The following is a 24,870-nucleotide window of genomic DNA, read 5'->3' as shown; positions in this document are numbered from 1 at the left end:
TCTTGTTACTCTTTCCTAATTTTCTCATTAGCATTAATCAGTAACATTAAAGAACGCAATACAAATACACAATTCATTAGGCTAAAAAACTATTTCTTAGGGGAAATATTAATATTCAAAATCTCTTTTATTTTTACTATTAGAGCTATTTTTGTGTAAAAAAAGAATAATCTATCATTCAAATATAATATAATACAGGGTTAATAATATTTTCTAAATGTATATATAAATAATAAATCAAATATACATTTATTTAAAACATTGTAATATAAACTTTTAGAAATATTTTATTTTATCTAGACATTTGACATAAAATAAATGAACATTATTATGTCAATTTAAATATTATAAATTAATGTAAACTCAAATCATGATTTCAGTGCATTGAAACCTTAATTTACTTACACATTTCGAATGGATATACATCAATAAAATAATATAATAAAAAAAAATGTATTTTAAACTTAAAATAATAACATCGGCGTAACGTCATGATCACATGACACGACCGCTCGCAAACCGCTTCCTGTTTGCTGTTGCGAAAGCAGACCTATTAGAGCCAAGATGGCGGCGCTTTTCAAAGCACGGAGAGGTCAGTAGAGTTACTGATTATTACTGCATGTTTACACCAGTGTCATCACAGCTCATGAGCGACTCTGTCTGCATGTAATATACCGCTGGATGCATTTGCAGCTGCTTCATTAAAGGGACCAGTGCAGAATGATTCTAAGCACATCAAAGTGCACAACATCTGACTGTCTGAATCTCTTTTGGAAACTGAATAAATATTAACATAGAATTATTCCCTTTATATGACGCTGTTTCGGCTAGGACTTAATTTAAGACAACAAACTAGTCATCGAATATAATAAGAAAATCATGTGCAGTGCTTACCTTATTAAAATGAACTTGAAATGGCTTCTCCATTATAAGGCATGAACACGTTATTACATATGAAATGTTAGTTTGCTGTGTTCGTGTTATTTTGGGTGGTTATTGTCATGTATGGGTTTAATCTGTACCCTGACAGGTGACAGCTGACTGTTTTATTTAAATTTCATAACAAATGTCACTCAGGGTCCTTATTTAAAAAATAATCACACTTTGTGAACTTCGATTTGTTATATGAAAGGATTTAACCATGTACACAAACACAATACTACACTTTAATGCTCTTTTTAACATTATAGTATTAGCTATTATGGACAGTGCGCGCAGGCTCTCCATGATCTTTCACCTACTTTTATTCTGCAGGTTCTGCGCATGCGCGTTATTTCATTCGCATATACAGTGGTGAAAGTCCTCACAGTTTAAAAAAAATATAAATCAAATATAAATACATGTCCCAGTTACACTTAATGTTGTCGCATTTTCTTGGTTAAATATTACCTTACATTACATAAAAAAATCTATTTTGGAGGTTTACAATGTTATTAATGGTCTATTTATCAAAACCAAGTATAATTCTCATCAAGTTAGTGTTTTAAGCAGTTTTACATTTATTCCAAAATAATAACTAAAGGCAGTAACAATTTAAACAATATATTTTATTTGTTCAGCTGTTCTTTTTAATAGAATAAAACTTCTCGAAAATCAATCTCGGTAAACACTGGTGACCTATGGTGATAGGTGTCATTTATGCAGGTTAATCCATGTAGCATTAATTGCTCTCTTAAGTTGTTTTATCATTATTCATTTGAAAATTCATACAGTATATGCTGATATCATCCACGTTTCTCTATCCATCAGCTCTGGGCATGGCTGTAGGCCATGGCGTTCGCTGTTTGACTCAGTTGGCGGAGCTGCCAGAGCTGCACCAGATGATGAGGCAGACGTGTAGGGACTACGCCCAAAAGGAACTTGCGCCCATCGCTGCCCAGCTGGACAAAGATCACATGTTCCCAGCCAAGCAGGTAAAAGAAACCTCCGCCATGGAGCTCCACAGTCTACAATAGTCATTGCCTCTTGATTTGAGCATATGAGGATGACTGTGGTTGATTTTGACCGGTGTAGGTTCAAGAACTCGGAGCGATGGGTGTCATGGCTGTAGAGGTGCCAGAGAGTCTGGGTGGAGCTGGGATGGATTATCTCGCGTACTGTCTCGCTGTGGAGGAGCTCAGCAGAGGATGTGCCTCGACCGGAGTAATCGTCAGTGTGAATAATGTGAGTCGCCTTTTACTCGTGCCACGTCCAAAGTAGTTTGTCCGAATACATAGCTAAAAGTACCCCGATGACCTACTACTTCCGCCAAGATTCTTAAGTGAGCATTCGATAGACACTTTATTATCCTATGAGGCCACGGGAGAGGATTTATGAATGGCAGTGAAGTGACGCAACTGATGCCGTAGGTCGCATGATAATGACAACATGGTGGATGTAGTACTTACGAATTTCACTCATACTACACACATTCATACTACACAGAACATACTTTTTTAGTGCTCAAAACGTAAGTTACAAACCAAATGTAGTATCTTCTATACTTATAATTCTGCTGAAACATCTACCTTTACTTAAATGGGGTCCCATGGACTCTTTTCACTGACTGATGACACATTTCCACAGTTACCAACATCGCAAATCTAGTAAAGTTTTTAATATTGTCATTTAAAAAAACATTTATAATGCTTTACTTTTATATTACCTTGGCAGTAAATGACAAAAAAACTAATTAACGCTGCTGTGAGGGTGTTTCTAATACAAAATTTGACATCTTTCTCTCCTGACTGCCGTAATCAGTCTCTATATTTTTTCCCTTTTTTGGAAAGTCGTTGAAACGCTATCGTGGATTTCTTTTAGAGCAAATACAAAAATTATATTTGCTGTCGCCTCCCATTCACCGCTATAGAAGTTTACCCAACTATGACGATTTATGCTTCTGAAGGAATGCTTTTTTACATTTTCATGTTTCTTTAGTGTGTGATGTTGCTGTTTCGGCATGAAAAAGCTCTGCAAAATCACAAAGCACAAAGTCCCTCCAGCGGGAGTTATACATATATATATATATATATATATATACATATATATCAGTGCCACTGTTTCTGAACTCCCTGAAACGTCTCCATTGTAGTTTTGAGTTTTCTTCCGGGAACGAACACGTCAAATTTAAAAAATGTGAAAATATATATATTTTTTGGAACATTAAAGGTCCCCTTTAAGATTATGGTTAAACAACAAACACATGCATTGCCCATTTGGCAAAAATATATATTTTCATATAAAAATATACCAAAATTAGCCAAAAATACACTGCTAAAAATACAACTCCAATCTTTAAATTCATTTTGGGTGATTGCAAAACATATTATTTGGGAAAAAAAATGTGTAATATATTTTGTCATTTGAAACAGAGTTCAAACAAAATATATTTTCAGTTTTTAAAATGTCCTTAAGCTGCACTGTTAACAACATATTTAGCAAATATTTGTTTTTAGTCACTGTACCTGGGTCCAATTATGAAATTTGGCACAGAAGAACAGAAAAAGCAGTGGATTACGCCCTTCACCACCGGGGAAAAAGTGGGCTGTTTCGCTCTGAGTGAACCAGGTAACCACAACTGCATTTCCGTGAGCTCTGAAAAACACAGGTGCAATGTCACACACTATCTATAGATCCATAGAGTTGTCATGTTTACAGTAACATCAGTGATTTCAACTGTGTGTGGTATGAAATGTGCTAAAGACGTGTTTTTGTTTTGTGTTGTTGCTATAAGGAAACGGCAGCGATGCAGGTGCAGCATCAACACTGGCCCGGCAGGAGGGAGACGAGTGGATTCTGAACGGAACCAAAGCCTGGATAACCAACTGCTGGGACGCCTCCGCCACCGTCGTTTTTGCCACAACAGACAAGAGCCTTAAACACAAGGTGCTAGTTGCAATGATGAATGAACCAATTTGAAAAAGATTGATCATACAGAATAATTGTAATTAATAATTCAGAAAAATGTGAATAGCCATTTGATTTGATTTGGTATTCAAGGGGTGAATAGGGGACATTTTCAAATAAGAAATATATTTATAATTATTTCAGTATGGTAATGTTTTTTTATGCTTCAGGGAATTAGTGCCTTCCTAGTGCCGATGCCTCATCCGGGGTTGTCTTTAGGGAAGAAAGAAGACAAACTGGGAATTCGAGCTTCATCCACTGCCAATATCATTCTGGAAGACTGCCGCGTCCCACTCGGCAACATGCTGGGAGAGCGAGGAATGGGCTTTAAAATTGCAATGGTATGATTTTAACAAGCTGTTGTCATGCCAGTGTTTTTCTCCTTTATGTAAAAATGATTCAAGCAAACTTAAAATGCTTCTATAAGTTATTGTAAATAAAACCATTTAATTTTAGGCAAGTTATAAAACTAAAGCACTAGAGCTGCATGATTAATCGTTAAAAGATCTGCGATTTCATTCCTAAATGACAACAATTCGCCTGTGTCTATTAAACCTTTGACAAAATCGCACCGGAGTATTCAGATCTGCGTTGGCGCTGCCGCTGATACAGAGAGAGCTGTTGTCACGTGTAGGTATGAAACAACTTCACAAACCGTCTTTTCAACCATACGGTTATTTCTGTGTTACGAATATTCATATTATCACAGAAGAACTGGGATAACAGTTTATATTTCGGATATAAACACTGATGTCTTCGGAAGTGATCAAAATAGAGCAAATCCCCTTTAGAAAGTAACATAGCGCTTCAAATAATGATTGTATTAATTACGCCAGTAGGTGGCGACAAGTGACTGTTAAAACATTTATTTGTCATTGAATCATTCATTCAAGAGTTTGTTCAAATAAAAAAAGTGAAGTATTTTAGAGTGAGTCATTGAATCATTCATTCAAACTTAAAAAAAATAATAATTCAGATTAATTATACATTTTAAAGAAACTGCTGCAATTAACATTTCGTCAGAACCTCTAGTAAATTACAGATTATTAAGTTGTCTGTTCAGAATTGCGGGAGAATCGTGATCTCTGTTTAAAACAAAGAAAACGTGATTCTCAATTTATCCAGAATCGTGCAGCTCTATAAAGCACTTTCACGTTTGCATTCTATTTGCTTTGTTCACTTGTGATCTAATGCAGATGTTTTACATCTAATGGCTTCTCTAACAGCAAACTCTGGACAGCGGGCGGCTTGGTATCGCAGCGCAGGCTATTGGTATCGCGCAGGCAGCGCTGGACTGTGCGGCTGATTATGCTCACAAAAGAACGGCTTTCGGCGCTCCGATTGGAAAACTGCAGGCAATACAGGTAAGGAAGGAAGTGGAAAAGTTGAGTGTTTTCATCTTTCACCTGGGATGATCTATAAATGCCTCTTTCAGTTTAAACTGGCAGACATGGCCTTGGCCACAGAAAGCGCTCGTCTTCTCACCTGGAAAGCTGCAATGCTGCGGGATGCAAAGAAACCTTTTACTAAGGTTAGTGTGTCTTCTCATAAAAAAACGATTGTAAAATTCATGGTAAATGTGCTAACTGATTGTTTATACTTGATAAACTCCAAATACCCTAGAGACCGCATAAGAAACTCCCTAGTAGACACTGTTAAAAATCTAGCTTATAAATATGTACTGTATATGTGTGTGTTTCTTTGTTCTCCAGGAAGCTGCCATGGCTAAACTGGCTGCATCTGAAGCTGCTACCTTTGTCTCCCATCAGGTAATCATACAGAAATGTTGTATGTTGTATACAGGGCTTGACATTAAAGGGATAGTTCACTTTGAAATTAAATTTTGGTATGTTTTAGCTTACCTCAAGGGCATCCAAGATGTAGGTGTCTTTTTTTCCGCAGTAGATTCAATTTTGATATTTTTAGGTCAAACCGTTCTTGTCTGTCAGTCATATAATGCAGGTCTATGGTCACTGTCTCAAAGAGCATGCACAGAGTCCAAATTAAAACAATTCCCCATCGTCCAAATTAAACAATTCCCCATCGTAAGTACACATTGATGGCCTAAGACACGAAACGAGCGGTTTGTGTGAGAAAACGAACAGTATTTATATCGTTTTTTCCTTTTGTACACAGCGACGTCCAAGTGATCTGATCTGACGTGTACGCAGACTGGTGCATAGATATATACACTAGATGTCGCCTTGGCGACGGCAGTTCATTGAACGAATGCCGTCGCCAAGGCGACATCTAGTGCTCTTTGAGGTGGTGACCATAGACCTGCATTATATGACTGACAGACAAGAACGGTTTGACCTAAAAATATCAAAATTGAATATACTGCGGAAAAAAAGACACCTACATCTTGGATACCCTTGAAGTAAGCTAAAACATACCAAAATTTAATTTCAAAGTGAACTATCCCTTTAACACCCGCCAAATGTGTGTGTATTTCAGCATTGGCGTGTAACGCAGTCACTCCTAATAGCCACTTTGGCGCGTTGAGTTTTGTATGTAATATATACATTTTTCAAATGTAGTCTTTTAAAAAGGAATCTGAAATAATAAACTGAGTGCGATGTAGTGTTGCCTAGGGTGACCAAACGTGCTGTTTTCCCAGGACATGTCCTGTTTTCACATCCTGTCCTGGCCGTCCTGGCTGTTTTTTATAAAGTGATGAAAATGTCCTGGTTTTCATTATTTTTCATTGGGCCATTAAGCGTGTACTTTAAATACACGCTTGCCTTTGCACACAAAACATATGAAACCGGCTTCGGCTTCGCCCCGTCTTGTTATAATCCGCGCGTTCCTCAATCCGCAGCGGCAAGCAGAGAGCACGTCAGAATACAGAGGCCTGTGTGTGTGTGTGTGTGTTCATCTCAGCCTCATTGGTCTGTCACTGCTCGTCAATGTCAGAATATTTGAAATGACCAATCAAATCAAAGTAGGCGGACTTTACGTTCACAGAATTTTAGCAGCGTGACTCGACGCTTCAGTTTACGGTCAAGTGCGAGATAAGATGTAAGTAGCTAACAGCGTAAAAAAAAAAAAAAGAAGCCCAGATGTAAATTCACAGATGATTTACAGAGAAAATCCCTGTGTTTTCGTTTCGGTCGGGATCCGTGTAAAGCAGAATGCATGAACTGCAAAGCTGGAACGTACGTGTCAGTGTCAAATAAAGGTGCTAGCGACCTAGAAGCCCACATAAAGAAAGTATAGGCTACAAGAGAACATCAGGAGGATTGAAATTGTTTTTTTTACTGAAATAGTGTAGTAGATTTTTTATTTTAGTAGTAGATTTTTAACCTATGGCCATGAAAATAAATAGTGTCATGTAAAAGGTGTTAAAAGCGAAACTTTTTTTTTTTTTTGCGGGCCAAACATTGAATGGAAAGGATGTATTACTTTATGTATTAAAGTACAATAACATAGTTGCAAGGTTGTGAATGCATTTGTCAAGTATTTTTTGATGCATTCACCCCCAACCACGCCCCCACCCCTTAACCACGCCTCCCCAAACCACGCCCCCGCCCATCAACCACGCCCCCGTCCTCTTTTCTGAAAACTAAAATATGGTCACCCTAGTGTTGCCAGCAATATAGATTTTTCGGCTACATATCAATCCTGAAATATCTGAAACGCTTCCAATACTCATTTTCCGCAGAATAGATACACGATACCAGCAGCGCTTTCTCTCTCTCTCTCTCTCTCTCTCTCTCTCTCTCATCTCTCCGACAGACACACAAACCCGTCTCCCCTCACTCACTCACTTGTTGGTGATACAGGACTTGAATTTTGGCGTGGGATTGTGCGTATTTTGTGCTCTCACCCAAAGTGCGGCACATAAAGCCGCCTCTCAAAACTAAATTTACTTCTTTTTCGCTGCTTATTCTGCTTAAAGTCAAATAGACACAAAATAATGACAAAAAATGATCTTTCGGGAGGGAACGCTATAATGTTGGCGAGTATTCATGTACGCACAGTCAGTTATGTTTTAAGTGAACATGAACAGTTGAGAAAGAAAACGTATGTGTAACAATATAATGGATCCGTGAATTAGGTCTTAAAGTGACAGCAGCCTAATAAACCTGCTGCCAATTAATGAGATAATATTAAAAATATCTATATGGCAGTCTTTCCCCATGATATCGATGTCAAAACTGTGGCCAGTGATAATGCTGAGCGGCTAGTAACTTAAGAAAACCACTAGCCACAGTGGCTGGTGAGCAAAAAAGTTAATGTCAAGCCCTGATTGTATATATTTTTATTTCTAAAGCAAGAAACATTCACACATCATAGATCCAGTAACATCAGTATTTTGTTTTAATGCGAAGGCCATCCAGGTTCTGGGAGGAATGGGTTACGTCACAGACATGCCTGCTGAGAGACACTACCGGGACGCCCGCATCACAGAAATCTATGAAGGCACCAGTGAGATCCAGAGATTAGTCATTGCAAACAGCATTCTCAAGGAATATCAACAGTAGAAGAGCTGATGTCCACGCCAACTCGCTCTTCAAAACACTGCTGTTACGTTACAGTGCCTGGATTGGTTGAACTATTACTGTGATTGGCCAGTGCTGAATGAAGGAATGCCTGTGTTAATGTTGCTCTATCTGATTCTGAGTGACATAAGACTGTTTAAAGTGCATTTTCATGTTTGTGCCACAAGAGTGCAGTAGAGTGTCTGGATCTTTTGCATTGAATCATACTAGAGCACCAGCCATAAGGACTAACTTCAGTTTGACCTCAAGAACTTTGCTGATTTCACTGGGAATTTAAATGCATATCTGATTGTACATAATGAATTGGATGTATTTGTTATGCATTTTAAAATAAATAATAATATACAATTTTATTACTACAAATTATCTGAAGTTTTTATTGAAACAGCAAATACTCCTCTGCAGAAAATTCCTTAGTAATAGTTTTTACTCTTGGTTCTAGGTAAATTATTCATGACATGGGACACACTTTGAGGATTTTGAAACTGCTTACATGCACTGGCACATGTTCCAGTTGTTTCTTTGGACAGAATATGTGGTCAATTTAATTACAATGCTGAAATTATCGACAATTTTCAGTGGGCTCCAAAAGCTTTGAGATCATTAGCGAAAATGCTTATGTTTTTTGTTTTTTTTTAAACTGAACTGAAATGTAAGTCCTAGTATTTGATCACATGATTAGTTATCAAGAAAAAGAGCAGACTATGAAATATTTCTTATTCATTTTACATAATCACTTTCCTGTTTTGTTTTCAGTTTCGTAAAACTATTTATTTCCAGGTTTATGTGAAAACATTTTCTGCATATGGTTTAAATTAAACCATTTATATCTTTAACCCCTTCAGACCTGTTTTTTTTTTCCCGCTGAGTTTTTATTAGCTACTTGATAATAATATTTGTTCTTCTCCAATGTAGAAATGACTCTAAAAAACAAGATTTGTGCCAGTGAATTTTCTATTTGATTTTTTCGTGTCCACTACCATGGATGCCATGACTGAAGCAACGTAAAAATCATTATATTTTAAATGTAGTTTTGAACATATGTATGTGAACTTGTGTTGAAGATTTAAAAAAGAACGCACAAACTGTATAGCAATCACCAATGCAATAAGAATGTCTCAAAAAACTTGTTTGAGATCCATAAAAAAAAAAAAAAAACCCTGTTTAAATAATTAACACTCGGCTGTGCGCTCCCTTCTTCCTGAGCTCATGGGGAAATGAGCTTTTGACCAGATTTGGCTTCAGTCCCTCCTGCTGCTGGACTCTAATCTACCGGCACATCAGGGAAGAAGAGGCGCCATCACTTCTTGTGTGCAGTTTCTGTCAGTTAAGAGCATGTAAGCTTTTCTCACAGGACTCAGAACTGGGTCAGAGTTCCACAATTCCTGAGACCAGAAACGATGCTGATGATTTTAATGAGAATAAAGGTCATGGCTCTTGGCTTTTGTTGTCATCGCTATAACAATGCGTGAGATGATATTTAACCTGGACTGGTTAAGGTGGCCCACCAAAAAAGTATATATTAGACACTTAAGATAAACACATTAAAAATGTATTTAAAAATATATATATTTTTAAAAAGAAAGATAGCAAAAGCACATTATTCAAAGCAAAATATTCACAAAAGGAATAAATGTTATGATATTTTTACGTACAGAGCCCCTAAAGGGACATGGTGAATTCAATGCTTTTGCATTATCTTGTAAATGTTTTGTGGTCGTTTTTGCGAAGGAACAGAGGAACGCATTCATTTAGGGAGCGAACACAAAGTTTCTCGGAGGAACGCAAACATTTAGGGAGCGAACGCAAAGTTTCTCTGAGCGAATGCAAACATTTAGGGAGTGAACGCAAACATTTATGGAGCGAATGCAAAGTTTCACAAAGTTTTTCGGAGGAACGCAAACATTTAGGGAGTGAACGCAAAGTTTCTCTGAGCGAACGTAAACATTTAGGGAGTGAACGCAAAGTTTCTTGGAGCGAACGCAAACATTTAGGGAGCGAACGCAAAGTTTCTCAGAGGAACGTAAACATTTAGGGAGCGAACGCAAAGTTTCTTGGAGCGAATGCAAACATTTAAGGAGCGAACACAAAGTTTCTTGGAGCGAACGCAAACATTTAGGGAGCAAACACAAAGTTTCTTGGAGCGAACGCAAACATTTAAGGAGCGAACACAAAGTTTCTTGGAGCGAACGCAAACATTTAGGGAGTGAACGCAAAGTTTCTTGGAGCGAACGCAAACATTTAGGGAGCGAACGCAAAGTTTCTCAGAGGAACGTAAACATTTAGGGAGCGAACGCAAAGTTTCTTGGAGCGAATGCAAACATTTAAGGAGCGAACACAAAGTTTCTTGGAGCGAACGCAAACATTTAGGGAGCAAACACAAAGTTTCTTGGAGCGAACGCAAACATTTAAGGAGCGAACACAAAGTTTCTTGGAGCGAACGCAAACATTTAGGGAGCAAACACAAAGTTTCTTGGAGCGAACGCAAACATTTAGGGAGCAAACGCAAAGTTTCTTGGAGCGAACGCAAACATTTAGGGAGCAAACGCAAAGTTTCTTGGAGTGAACGCAAACATTTAGGGAGCAAACGCAAAGTTTCTTGGAGCGAACGCAAACATTTAGGGAGCGAACACAAAGTTTCTCTGAGCGAACGCAAACATTTAGGGAGTGAACGCAAAGTTTCTTGGAGTGAACGCAAAGTTTCTTGGAGCGAACGCAAACATTTAGGGAGTGAACGCAAAGTTTCTCTGAGCGAACGCAAACATTTAGGGAGTGAACGCAAAGTTTCTTGGAGTGAACGCAAAGTTTCTTGGAGCGAACGCAAACATTTAGGGAGCGAACACAAAGTTTCTTGGAGCGAACGCAAACATTTAGGGAGTGAACGCAAAGTTTCTCTGAGCGAACGCAAACATTTAGGGAGTGAACGCAAAGTTTCTTGGAGTGAACGCAAAGTTTCTTGGAGCGAACGCAAACATTTAGGGAGCGAACGCAAAGTTTCTTGGAGGGAATGCAAACATTTAAGGAGTGAACACAAAGTTTCTTGGAGCGAACGCAAACATTTAGGGAGCGAACACAAAGTTTCTCAGAGGAACGTAAACATTTAGGGAGCGAACGCAAAGTTTCTTGGAGCGAATGCAAACATTTAGGGAGCAAACACAAAGTTTCTTGGAGCGAACGCAAACATTTAAGGAGCGAACACAAAGTTTCTTGGAGCGAACGCAAACATTTAGGGAGCAAACGCAAAGTTTCTTGGAGCGAACACAAACATTTAGGGAGCAAACACAAAGTTTCTTGGAGGGAATGCAAACATTGGGCGGCAGTGGCTCAGTGGTTCATGTAGGTTGTCTACAAACCGAAAGGTTGGTGGTTCAATCCCCGGTTCCACTTGACCAAGTGTCGAGGTGTCCATGAGCAAGACACCTAACCCCAGCTGCTCCCGACGAGCTGGATGGCGCCTTGCATGGCTGACACCGCCGTCGGTGTATGAATGAATGAGTGAGTGAATGGGTGAATGTGAGGCAATGTAAAGCGCTTTGGTGGCCATAGGTCTGTGAAAGCGCTATATAAATGCAGTCCATTTACCATTTTTTTACCATTTATTTAAGGAGCGAACACAAAGTTTCTTGGAGCGAACGCAAACATTTAGGGAGCGAACACAAAGTTTCTTGGAGCGAACACAAACATTTAGGGAGCAAACGCAAAGTTTCTTGGAGCGAACGCAAACATTTAAGGAGCGAACACAAAGTTTCTTGGAGGGAATGCAAACATTTAAGGAGCGAACACAAAGTTTCTTGGAGCGAACACAAACATTTAGGGAGCAAACGCAAAGTTTCTTGGAGCGAACGCAAACATTTAGGGAGCAAACGCAAAGTTTCTTGGAGCGAACGCAAACATTTAAGGAGTGAACGCAAACATTTAGGGAGCAAACGCAAAGTTTCTTGGAGCGAACGCAAACATTTAAGGAGTGAACGCAAACATTTAGGGAGCAAACGCAAAGTTTCTTGGAGCGAACGCAAACATTTAAGGAGTGAACGCAAACATTTAGGGAGCAAACGCAAAGTTTCTTGGAGCGAACGCAAACATTTAAGGAGCGAACACAAAGTTTCTTGGAGCGAACGCAAACATTTAAGGAGCGAACACAAAGTTTCTTGGAGCGAACGCAAACATTTAGGGAGCAAACACAAAGTTTCTTGGAGCGAACGCAAACATTTAGGGAGCAAACGCAAAGTTTCTTGGAGCGAACGCAAACATTTAGGGAGCAAACGCAAAGTTTCTTGGAGCGAACGCAAACATTTAGGGAGCGAACACAAAGTTTCTCTGAGCGAACGCAAACATTTAGGGAGTGAACGCAAAGTTTCTTGGAGTGAACGCAAAGTTTCTTGGAGCGAACGCAAACATTTAGGGAGTGAACGCAAAGTTTCTCTGAGCGAACGCAAACATTTAGGGAGTGAACGCAAAGTTTCTTGGAGTGAACGCAAAGTTTCTTGGAGCGAACGCAAACATTTAGGGAGCGAACACAAAGTTTCTTGGAGCGAACGCAAACATTTAGGGAGTGAACGCAAAGTTTCTCTGAGCGAACGCAAACATTTAGGGAGTGAACGCAAAGTTTCTTGGAGTGAACGCAAAGTTTCTTGGAGCGAACGCAAACATTTAGGGAGCGAACGCAAAGTTTCTTGGAGGGAATGCAAACATTTAAGGAGTGAACACAAAGTTTCTTGGAGCGAACGCAAACATTTAGGGAGCGAACACAAAGTTTCTCAGAGGAACGTAAACATTTAGGGAGCGAACGCAAAGTTTCTTGGAGCGAATGCAAACATTTAGGGAGCAAACACAAAGTTTCTTGGAGCGAACGCAAACATTTAAGGAGCGAACACAAAGTTTCTTGGAGCGAACGCAAACATTTAGGGAGCAAACGCAAAGTTTCTTGGAGCGAACACAAACATTTAGGGAGCAAACACAAAGTTTCTTGGAGGGAATGCAAACATTTAAGGAGCGAACACAAAGTTTCTTGGAGCGAACGCAAACATTTAGGGAGCGAACACAAAGTTTCTTGGAGCGAACACAAACATTTAGGGAGCAAACGCAAAGTTTCTTGGAGCGAACGCAAACATTTAAGGAGCGAACACAAAGTTTCTTGGAGGGAATGCAAACATTTAAGGAGCGAACACAAAGTTTCTTGGAGCGAACGCAAACATTTAAGGAGCGAACACAAAGTTTCTTGGAGCGAACACAAACATTTAGGGAGCAAACGCAAAGTTTCTTGGAGCGAACGCAAACATTTAGGGAGCAAACGCAAAGTTTCTTGGAGCGAACGCAAACATTTAAGGAGTGAACGCAAACATTTAGGGAGCAAACGCAAAGTTTCTTGGAGCGAACGCAAACATTTAAGGAGCGAACACAAACATTTAGGGAGTGAATGCAAAGTTTCTCAGAGGAACACCAAAATTTTGGGAGCGAATACAAAGTTTCTCTGGGGAACACAAACATTTTGGCAAAAGCATTGAAATATATTTTTTCCTCCCATCTCATATTTTTTCCATCACCATGTCCCTTTAGGGGCCCTGTACCTTTTAGTATACTTATTAAATTTAACTGTATTTAAACACAAGCCGGGAATGTATTTATTTGTTTTGTTTTTTTATCAGAAACAAAAAATCCCTAAACAAAATGACATTGCTATTTCTACAGTTCTTTTGTTAAAGTGTACACTTCAGACACTTCAAGGATGAAACATGCATCATTCATGTACCAGTAAAATAATGCAACAGGGCACATTATTAACAAAAAACTTTTTTATTTATTACTTTGTACAAAATTGTATGAAACCTTTTTTCAGTGAATCTGAGCATATTCACTCAGGAGGTTTAGATTATCAAAACAGTCTTGTGTAAAAACTGCAGCCTGGAGTCTATAAGCAGAACAATAGGCATTATTCAGTGTCTTATTGAAGCACAGACCGTGTCTAATTAGTGCAGTATCGTAAAGCAGAACAAACACAAGAAATATAGACCCTCCCTTCAACACTACACCCCCCCCCCCCCCAAACCACATCGATGTCCGTTGACCCTAATATCATTAACAAAGACAAAAATACCCGTGTATATCTAATTCATTATTACATACTGTTAACATAACAAATGACAGAAAAACATACTCAAACATGTTAATACTTTCTGTTATTCCATTATCTGAATGTTTGCATCTAGTTTGGTACAAGACCTGTTGCATGTAAATGGATGTTGACAGTGTCCTGCAGTGTGACATGCTTTATTTCATCTAAAACTATTTTAATCAACATTTCTTTGTATCATGACATGCAGCTTTAATGAATATGCAATTTTTGTCCTTAAAAAAATAATTTCTCATTTAAAAGAATGGTTATTGGTGAACAAACCAAATACTAAACAGATTTACAGCCTTGAAAGTCTATTTGCGCAGAGCCACTAGTCCATGGTTAATGGTTGAGGTGATCACACGTAGTTTCGTTTATCATAGTCCCCATTGAGAGATGCGCTTTTTGTAGGTGGAGGTACATATTTGAGGGGATACGAGGATTTTTCATCTTGTGGACGGGAGAAACACAGAATTGCTCCTCCGACCAGAAGCATGGCAGATGCTGCCCATCCGATGTAGAGCGCAGCTCCGATTTCTCTCTTCTTTGAATAAGGAACTTGAGGGTCGTAGAATTCTGAGATGATGTTATTGGCCATCCAGCACAGAGGCACCAACACAAACAAGCCCGCGATGATGTATATCACCCCTCCGACGTTGACTACTTTGGCTTTGATGGACTCTTTACTGATGCAATTTGTGCACTGAGCGCCGGCGATGGTTATCATCAGAGCCAGGACACCCAAGACAGCTGAGATGATCGTCAGAGCCCGAGCAGTCTGGAGGTCAGTGGTCAGCGCCAGGACAGAGTCGTGCATTTTACACTGCATCTGACCTGTACTTTGAACCACGCAGGACATCCAAAGCCCGTCCCAGATGTTTTGCGCCACCAAAATGTTGCCCTCGATGTAGGCAGACACTTTCCACATGGGCAACCCGCAAGCCACCATCACCAAAAGAGTCCCGATGACGCTCAAGCCAAGTCCAATAATCTCCAGACATGCAGAAATCATCTTTGCAAAGTTGTTTTGATGCTCCTTCTCTTAGTTTAGAAAGTCTGGTGAAGTCTAGATTCCCCCGTGAATCTAAAACAGGTGTTTTGAGCAGAAGTATCTCTACATTGCTTGGCAGTGTTGCAGGATGAGATGCAGTTGGAGTTTTGCTGCTCTGGTATGCAGGGAGGATGCTGTTATAGTGCACTCACAACAAAGAGGAGCAGCTCCAGCCAATCAGAGCGCAGCGCGTCTCCAAACAGCCAATCAGAAGTGAGAGGAGCTGGACAAAGGTGGATAACGCTCAACTTCATTACAATTCTGGGGGTGCGTTTCCCGTACAACGACGTAACCTGTTTTTATACAGTCTGTGGACGTAACTCGCTGCTTCACTACCATAGTACGATGCATCGTTGAAGAAATCAACTAGCTAGACATGACTGTTTCCCGAAACCATATTGTTGCAAAGTGGTTGTTCAACCACGCTGGTTAATGATGTCACGCACGTGGTGGAGTAATAACTTATTTTAATGAATCTGTTTGAGATCGAAATAATGATAGATGTTTTGCTATAAATTACGGATATTGCATCTGAGTACTATTTCTCATTTTTCTCAGTTATTACGCACGCACATGCGCATGCTTCAAACCAGTGCTTTAAATCTCTTGACAAACTAAGACGTAAATTACATTTGCATTCTAAATAAAAGATACAGACTGTACTGAATGTCAGCTTGCTTATTTTGCTCAAGATAAGGATGTACTGAGTCCACATGTCATGCAGAAACTGCTTCTATCCACACTTCGAGAGCTGTCGTTTCAACCCAAAACGTTCCAACCACAAAACTTGGCGATGCTGCTTGCCAATGTTCCTTGGAACTATATAACGATCAGTCCCACCCACTTTGAAGCGGTACTAACTGCAGTGGAAAAGCAACCGAGCTAAAGCGAACCGAACCGTGCCGTACCGAGTCGAGTCGTACCACGCAGTGGAAAAGCGAAGCGAGCCGAACCGTTCCGCGCCGAGTCGAACCGTACCGAGCCGTACCATGCAGTGGAAAAGCGCCAAATGGTTTCGGGAAACACCGACTCGTTGCTGAAAACGACATAACTTGAGACCATAGTTGGCATGCTTTCGGGAAACGCACTCCTATATCATTTTCAAAAAGTGACAGAAGCAGATATATAAGTGTGCTTTCCTTGTCTTCCTGGTATTCTTTAGGAAGAAAATGCCCCTTTACACAAGGGGGGACAGTGCCTGGTATTACCTTATACTGTGTGGGTGTGTGTGTGTGTGTGAGAGGGAGAGCGAGCACACCTGCACCAAATCTCGGTCGCTTCAGCACATAGCCTAGTAAATTGTGCGAAACTTTTCTCATTTTATATGGGGTGTTTTGATGTTGTTCATTGAAGTTCTGTTCATTTGATAACTCGATCATTTGGCGAAGTAACCGTAATGCGGTCAAGTCTTAAACAACTTTATAGGCGTCCGCTTAGAAAAGCCATAAAAACGCAGCACAACCAGCCAAAATAGCATTAACAGCCGAGTTACAGTAGGAATTCAGAATACATTAGAAAGGACTAATTTCATCTATTTGCCTGACTATTTATCTAGCCGTCTTTCTCATTCACTTCAAATACACACTCTTAACATGATTTAACACACAAGGCTATTTTAAGGTAAAGTAAAAGTCAAAGTTAAAGTGTTTCCAAACCTGAAGACTTTTGTTTAACTTCGGATTCGGAACACAAATAAAGATATTTTTGATGAAGTCTGAGAGCTTTCTGTCCCTCCATTGGCAGTCTACGCAACCATATTCAAGGTCCAGAAAGGTAAAGACATTAAAGTAATCCATGTGACTCCAGTGGTTTAATCTCAGTTTTACGAGGCGACGCGAGTGATTTGTTTGCACAAAGGAAAAATAATTCAGGAACACACACACACACACACACACACACACACACACACACACACATATATATATATATATATATATATATATATATATATATATATATATATATATATATATATGCTATATATATTATTTTTTATTTATTTATTTTTTAACAATTTTTATTTTTTTCGTTTTGCTTCATAAAATTTAAGTTAAACCACTGGAGTCACTTGGATTACTTATGATGTCTTCCCTTCCGTTTTGGACCTTGAATGTGGTAGTTGCGTAGACTGTCAATGGAGGGACAGAAAGCTCTCAGATTTCATCAAAAATATCTTCATTTGTTTTCCGAAGATGAACAAAGGTCTCACGGGTGTGGAACGACATTTTTGAGTAAACTAACCCTTTAAGTAATAAAAAAAATTTAATCTGACTCTTTGCAATACACAAATCCTCTACTTGTTTTTCTAATTGAAAATAATAAAAAAATTAAAAAATGTGTCAACCAATAATAATTGATGTTTCAACAATGTCATTAGGAATTATATTGGCTGCGTCCAAAATCGCATTATTTTGAATAAGTTATTACTCCACGACCACTAAAAAAGATTTATATAAGTGTGTATCTGGATGTAGGCTACATTCACCATGTTGTCATTATCATGTAACCTGCAAGTCAGTTGCGTTGCTTCACTGTCATTCATAAATCCTCACTCGTTGCCTTCAGAACACTTCAGAATCCCACTAGAAATAGTAGGTCATCCGTGTACTTTTTGCCTATGAGTGCTGTCAATTCCAACATACTTCTTTTTTCACATAAAGTTTTTCGCCTATATATTAGAGAAGTATGCCATTTTGGATTTAAACCAAAAAAAAAAAAAAAAAAAAAATCTCCATTTAAACAAACATCAAATTGTTTGATACGACATGGCAAAAAACATGCAATTTTTCTTGCATTTTATAGCAATCTGAAAAACATGACAAAAACTATACATCAATCTAAAAATTGCTGGGTTAGCAATGTTGGGTCAAATATGGACAAACTCAGCCGTTGGGTTGAAAATTTTAAATTGTCCATATTTGACCGTTGAGGAACCCAGCATTTTTTAGAGTGATGGAAATCCTTTAACGTCTTTCACCTTGCGTGATACGGTTTTATGTACGTGCAGCCCAGTGTGTCATGTGTACAGTCATAATGTATGATTAGATTTGTTACTTCCTCTCCTAAAGCATGCTGAGGAGTGGCGCTGGAAAAACAGGAAGAGGGGTGAACTGTCTCATATTTGTGATTGTGAGCAGCTGCAGAAAAAATGACGGAAGACGGCTACCGTACCACCTTAGATACCAAAAGACTCAAGAGCCAAACAGTGTTGATCATCAGAGCCAATGACTTCAGAATGAAGAAACGAAAGTGTAAAGACACTTTTTTTTTCTTTTTTCATTTAATATAACTTAGATTTCAGTTAATGGACAATGCTTTCTCACTCACAGCTGCTTTCCCAGAAGTGATAATTTCCTATGTCCAGAAGTTTTACTGGAGTGAACGCCTGCAAAGGAGGCTCAATTCCATGTAAAGCTATTGATAACATTTACTGTAATCAGGTTGCTGGGTCCAAAAAAGAAAAGAAAAAAAAGTTTAGCCTAATACCGGTAAAGCAGCTGCTTTTTCAAAGTGCAAGAACCATTTGCTGCCAAAATTACAGTAACAACATGTGAATATTTATAAATGTACATTTTCTCATTGTCTCATGTAAACTGACAAAAAATAATATTAAAACAAATGCAGTATATATAGTTTATTCTGTTTTATCAGCTTTTGTCTTAAACCTCCTTGTTGTTTTAGTGTTTATGTTGCCAACACTGTCCTGTGAACTGCATTTCGCTTTGTTTGAAAAAAAACAACATGTTAACAGGATGCCAGTAATTGCCTGATGACAGCGACAGATGATCATTGGTTGATTCATGTTTTTTACTTAATGGGCTTACTTTAAAGTAAATGTAGCATGATGATCACAAGATAGACCACACCAAAACGCTAACGTTTACTACTTATAACTATTTATACTATGGGAAAATATCCACCCTAGGAACCCAAATTGCAACCATTGAAGTATCCTTGCTTAATGTGGCATCTGTGCAAAGCGAAAGAACAGCCATTCCTCGTGACCTACTTAGATAGGGAGGAATCTGATAAGAAAATTACCATTCGGAAGGAAAAGTGGGTTTTTTTGATAACAGAGAACTGGAAATGTACAATCAGACCAGAATGCATACTGTACATTACTATTGTTAATTTAACGGGTTTAAAAAACAACAACTTTTAAAACGTTCTATGGAAACACAGATATAGATAGATAGATAGATAGATAGATAGATAGATAGATAGATAGATAGATAGATAGATAGATAGATAGACAGATAGATAATTCAACTTCCTGTTGATGTTTATGTTCTCTTAAAAATGCAACATGGATGTACACGTTTAATCAGAACACACATTAAAACAGGGTCAGCTAATAACTGGCGTAATTTCCTGAGAACAATCAGCCCCTCATCCACAATGGAAGCATAATTAAAAAGAACACAAACAACGCTGCGTTAATCAAGGCTGATCTCAGCTCGTGCACTAGCCACGGATGTCCCAGCATTCCAAGGAGGCGATGTGTTTTATCACTTTCAGCAAGAATCGTGAGTGCAGTCCAGACAGACACCTAGCACCAGAAGTGCACAAAAAATGCTGATGTACATGTTTTCTCCAGATGTTTCCTCTAGTCTGAGCTCAGGGCAGAGGCTACGCCAGGTGTTTGGGTTTAAACACGTATCTAATGGGCCTCCTCAGTAACATCAGTCAGGACGTGAGCACAGAAACAAAGCATCAAGACCTTGTTCTTTGGCACTGGCCACAGCAGCTGAGAATCTGGGCCTGCGGATGACGAACAGTGGCTGAGGTGAGCCATGCTGTCACGTGGGCTGGGGAAGGATGGAGTTGTATAGTGCGGAAATCCTGTCCTGTCTTATTATTTCCCTCACGACTATTGTTCTAGTGTGATACTGAATCCAACCAACCATTCATTTTCATATTATTAATCTTTCACAAGCTTTCTAAACAGTTGTCAGTGATTTTGTCATCGCTTGAACTGAATATTTGACTTTATTCAAAAATGCTCATTATTGCTTAATTTTATATAAGACCTTAAACAGGTGGAAATAAAAACCTAGATTTACATACTTATCAAACCATCAAAATATTATTTAGGCTAAAACCATAAGTGTTTGGGACAATCAACCTGCGATTTTCAACCTGTTCTATTAATATTGATTATGTATGCTCAGTGTGAAAGTATAAACTGTGTGAACGTAGGCTATTTCATTTTTGTAGCTAACTAAAAGTATTAACCAAACTGTACGCTATATAGCCTAGTTGTTAATGGATAATGTAATGAGCAAACAGTTAAACAATGAGCTTGTGAAATGTGCAAGCTTCAAGGTGATTTATGCCAATGGGAGTTTTGTTTATATTCAAAACTGCACATTGGAATAATCAAATGCCAAACTTTAAGAGTCATGAAGTACTTAAAATTCCCCACCCATCTTTCATGATGTGCTAGTTTATAAACCTGCTATTTTAACAAATGAACAATGTGTTCCTCAAGTGCAGTAATTAAGTGTATATCCAGGTCCATTATCACCAGGAAGCAGGTCTGATTGTATCTTGTACATTAATGTTGTCATTTCTGATGGAATTATGATGACTTAGGTACTTCCAAATGGTATTTGCAGTCATTGCACAAATATGACTATCGTTTTATCCAATATTTAGCTGGGAATTACTCATTTATGCCCCTGGGCAAACTGGTTCTTTCTGGCCCCCTCACAGTGGTGAAAATTCAACTCAACTGACTCACTGTTTCCTTCAAATTTCCTGAGCCATTTTCCCTATCAATCAGATGAGTCGACATATTTTAAGAATGAGGTTTCTGTAGAAATGGGAGTTCGATTTCCTGGAAATTAGATTTGCTGACTATCAACTTTCTTTAGTATACTTACAAATTAGAAAAATAAATAAAATGTCAAAAGCATTTCTTGATTATAAAGACCTACGTTTGATGTTTGTACTTACATTAAATGTATTAACAAAATTGTATTAATTCTATTTTCTATTAAATAAAACTTAAAATTGATCAAACATATTTTCTGGCAGTGTTTTACAAACTAATAGTAAATATATTGCACTTAATATATATATTTAAGATTACAAAGAAAATAATAATAATTAGATCCGAAAAGTTTATTTGAGTTTTTTTATAATTATTTTTATAATTATTTATATATTTCTATTATTTTCCAGTTTCCTGCACTTACATTTCTGACTATTTTTCTTTGTGTAGAAATATTCATTTTCAGTTTGAATTGGGTTTTACGTGAACAGAAAGAAACGTTTGCCTTAACCCCCACCCATCTTGCTTCAATTGTTCGTCGTGAGAAGAGAAACAAAGAAACAGCTTGTACAGAACAATAAACGTTTCCTGCATGGACCGGGCATCTTTACCGAGGTGGTGTAAAGCCGCTCGAGCCACCTTTAATGAGCTATTGTATGGATGCTTAACACAAACCCTATGTGTTCCTGAGATGCCAGTTTCCCAAGCAAAGTTATTATGAGCTTCAGTTGTTGCTGTCCATTGGAGGAAGCGTTCAGAAAGCTTCCATGCCCATCCTGTGGTATGTTCTGTTTCTTGGAGCACTTTGAGACGAAACAAATAAGGTGCTTCAGTGTCACTGCAACTGGCACACATCCATATGTTTTGTGTGGTGCTTATGTAATCTTCACTGCTACCGGGTTACATAATGTCCTATACGAGATGCTGGATCACAGAATTTTTCTGTACACTGTTTACACAAATAAATAAGAATGCTAGTTGGTTACTTTTCTAAGTCATCAGACTTTTCACTTGTTAAGGTGCAACATTAACGATATTTTGAAAAAAGGTCAATTTGTCTCACAAATTTATTTCAATAACAATAAATTTGTCTCACATTTAAACAGTAAAATAAAATGAGCGACAAAATAAACATAAGATCCGATCACACCAAGAACGAGCTCGAGCGCTTTAAAGCAGAATGGATTCTGATTGGCTGTCGTTCATCAGCTGAAAAAAATAATCGTTCTGAAAGTGATTCGAAAGATATTGTTTTTCTGTGCCGTTATCATTAAAGGTCCAGTCACGCCAAGCAAGGACAATAACTATAGAGTCCACACCACAACTATAGCGATAACAGCACGTAGGAACGATATAGTTGGAATCACTTTCAGAACGATTTTTTTTCCAGCTGATGAACGATTAAAAACATTGACAGCCAATCAGAATCCATCCTGCTTTAAAAAGCTCGAGCATTTAAAACGGCAGTGCGTGCTTAGAATAAACATAACAATACTGTGCGTTAGTGTGTAGGCTAGTTATTTTTTATCTCTCTTGGTGTGAACGAGCCATTATAGTTGTGGTGTGGACTCTGCTACTCTTTTATATTTAGAATTATTTTTAGAATATCGTTATAGTTATCGTCCTTGGTGTGAACGATAGCCTAACTATGAGAAAGATGCGTGCTTAATAAATACAACGTCATCTGCGTTGGTGCAGCTGCTAATAAAGTTATTGTTATAGTTATTTTTAAAGTTAACGTTCTTGGTGTGAACGGTCCTTTACACTGACTGAAGGAGGGACTCGAGCCATGTCTAAAGATATATAGGCTAGCCTATGTAGGCTACATGTAGCCTAAAGATGTAGATATATGTAAACAATTTTGATTGATGCAACAAAGCTTGGCAACACTGGCCTTTGTTCCAGGGAAAGAGAAACTGTTTGTAAATACTTGGATGAAATAGCGGGAAAGCATGATGACATCAGAGCCATGATTTCAATTAAAAAAAAAAACGAATTGTAGCGAGGCTATTGAAGAATGAAATGCAACAATGCTTGTGTGATTGCCAAAGCTGTGCTGGGATTGTTCAGATGTGGAACTGAGGCCTGTTAATTGCAGCATTAATTGTTTGGCTGCTGTGTAACCAGCACTGAAGCACAGGAAGGTGACCGTGGTGAGCAGCTGGATGATTCCTACTGGATTTTCCCATCATTGTTTTCCTCCAGTTTGCCCCTGCGCTAGTGTGGACGCATGAGCGATCGTCAGCAGCGCTGCCTCTCTGTGTTTATGATGTTTTTGTTTTGTTGCACCATTGTTTATGACTATCAGCTTTCGTCAGACTAATAACACAAAAGAAAATAGGCTGAAGAGCTGATTACAAACCACAGATCGTTTAGATGTGCCTCTCATTTTTCAGTATGCTTTGGGCTACTCTTTAACTTTAGATCATATAACGCTATATGTAAATGTCTGGTCTGATAAGACTTTTTCATTGCAACAACAGATGAAATCCACAATGCTTATCTGTATTATAACAAATGAATGTCACACTGCTTCATAATGCATACCGTTCAAAAGATTTTTGTTGGAAAGAAATTCATACAGTATATTCATTTATTCATTGATCAAAAGTGATCGGAAGATTTTTAGCATGGTAATGGATATTACAATATTAATGTATTTGGTCTTGGCAGAATAGATTGATCTATTCAGGTGGAGCTGGGGAAGGTGTAGGGTTTCAGAGGAACGCTCAAAGCGCGCTGCAAACTGCTATTTTGAATGGTAACCAGCCATTTAAATGTTTCATTGGCTACAGATGCGACTTCAACCAATCAGCTTGTGCCAAGTAGTTAATGGCGTAAGTATCATAAGCTGGCATTAAGGGCGCATCAGCCTGCGCCACCTAGAGTTTCATGATGGAACTTGGCATTTATATAAAAAAAGATTTCTATTTCAAAATAAATGCTGTTCTCTTAACTTCCTTAAAAACGTGCTTAAAAACGTATCACGGTTTTCACAAAAATATTAAGCAGCACAATGTTTTCAACATTGATAATAATAATTATAATGTTTCTGTTGCAGCAAATCAGAATATTAGAATGATTTCTGAAGGATAATGTGAAAATGTAGCTTTTCCATGTAAAATAATTGTAATAATATTTCAACATTACTGTATTTTTGATCAAATAAATGCCACTCTGGTGAGCATGAGGCTTCTTTCAAAAACATAAAAAAAAAAAATCTTGCCAAACGCAAACCTTTAAACGGTAGTAGAAAAATCAAGCACAAGATCTTTTTAATATCTAATTTTTTCTTCTAAACATCAATGAGATTATCTGGAGAACCAATTTAGACTTTTGCTTCTCATGTTCTCATTTTTTTTCCTGAAGAAATAAATATATTTTTTCCAATACTAAATTATCTCACCTATGCTATCCACATTTTTAATATATGCCATATGTCAGGAATTGTGATTTATTTTCTCCTTGTCAAGATATGAAATAATTTTTGCACTATTCAGGAGATAAGTTGATACTTTATATCCTGGCTCTTACCAGCTTT

At 38.2% G+C, this 24,870-nt stretch overlaps 2 protein-coding genes across 2 annotated transcripts; one reads left to right on the top strand and one right to left on the bottom strand.

Annotated features, from left to right (window-relative positions):
* Nucleotides 1-524: 524 nt before the first annotated feature.
* Nucleotides 525-9,223, top strand: acads (acyl-CoA dehydrogenase short chain). The gene is made up of 10 exons (XM_084104803.1): nucleotides 525-592; nucleotides 1,750-1,913; nucleotides 2,014-2,163; nucleotides 3,435-3,546; nucleotides 3,713-3,864; nucleotides 4,056-4,226; nucleotides 5,112-5,249; nucleotides 5,321-5,416; nucleotides 5,598-5,654; nucleotides 8,220-9,223. The coding sequence occupies exons 1-10, from the start codon at nucleotides 565-567 to the stop codon at nucleotides 8,370-8,372; spliced, it is 1,221 nt and encodes a 406-aa protein (XP_083960929.1). The 5' UTR covers nucleotides 525-564; the 3' UTR covers nucleotides 8,373-9,223.
* A 4,941-nt stretch (nucleotides 9,224-14,164) lies between these two features.
* cldn5b (claudin 5b) lies at nucleotides 14,165-15,685 on the bottom strand. Its single transcript, XM_084104670.1, has one exon. It carries the CDS (start codon nucleotides 15,512-15,514, stop codon nucleotides 14,861-14,863), a length of 654 nt encoding a protein of 217 aa, XP_083960796.1. The 5' UTR covers nucleotides 15,515-15,685; the 3' UTR covers nucleotides 14,165-14,860.
* Nucleotides 15,686-24,870: the final 9,185 nt, after the last annotated feature.

Source organism: Abramis brama, assembly GCF_963993115.1.
Source record: "Abramis brama genome assembly, chromosome: 25".
Classification (NCBI taxonomy): domain Eukaryota; kingdom Metazoa; phylum Chordata; class Actinopteri; order Cypriniformes; family Leuciscidae; genus Abramis; species Abramis brama.
Note: the sequence above shows the minus strand (reverse complement) of the source record. Positions and strands in the feature narration are given on the sequence as shown.

Bases quoted from the DNA above. Each gene is read 5' to 3' on its own strand.
- acads (XM_084104803.1), top strand. From the start codon at position 565: ATGGCGGCGCTTTTCAAAGCACGGAGAG. The intron at 1,914-2,013 runs GTAAAAGAAACC...TGACCGGTGTAG, and splicing joins ACATGTTCCCAGCCAAGCAG to GTTCAAGAACTCGGAGCGAT. The intron at 3,547-3,712 runs GTAACCACAACT...TGTTGCTATAAG, and splicing joins TTTCGCTCTGAGTGAACCAG to GAAACGGCAGCGATGCAGGT.
- cldn5b (XM_084104670.1), bottom strand. From the start codon at position 15,514: ATGATTTCTGCATGTCTGGAGATTATTGGACTTGGCTTGAGCGTCATC.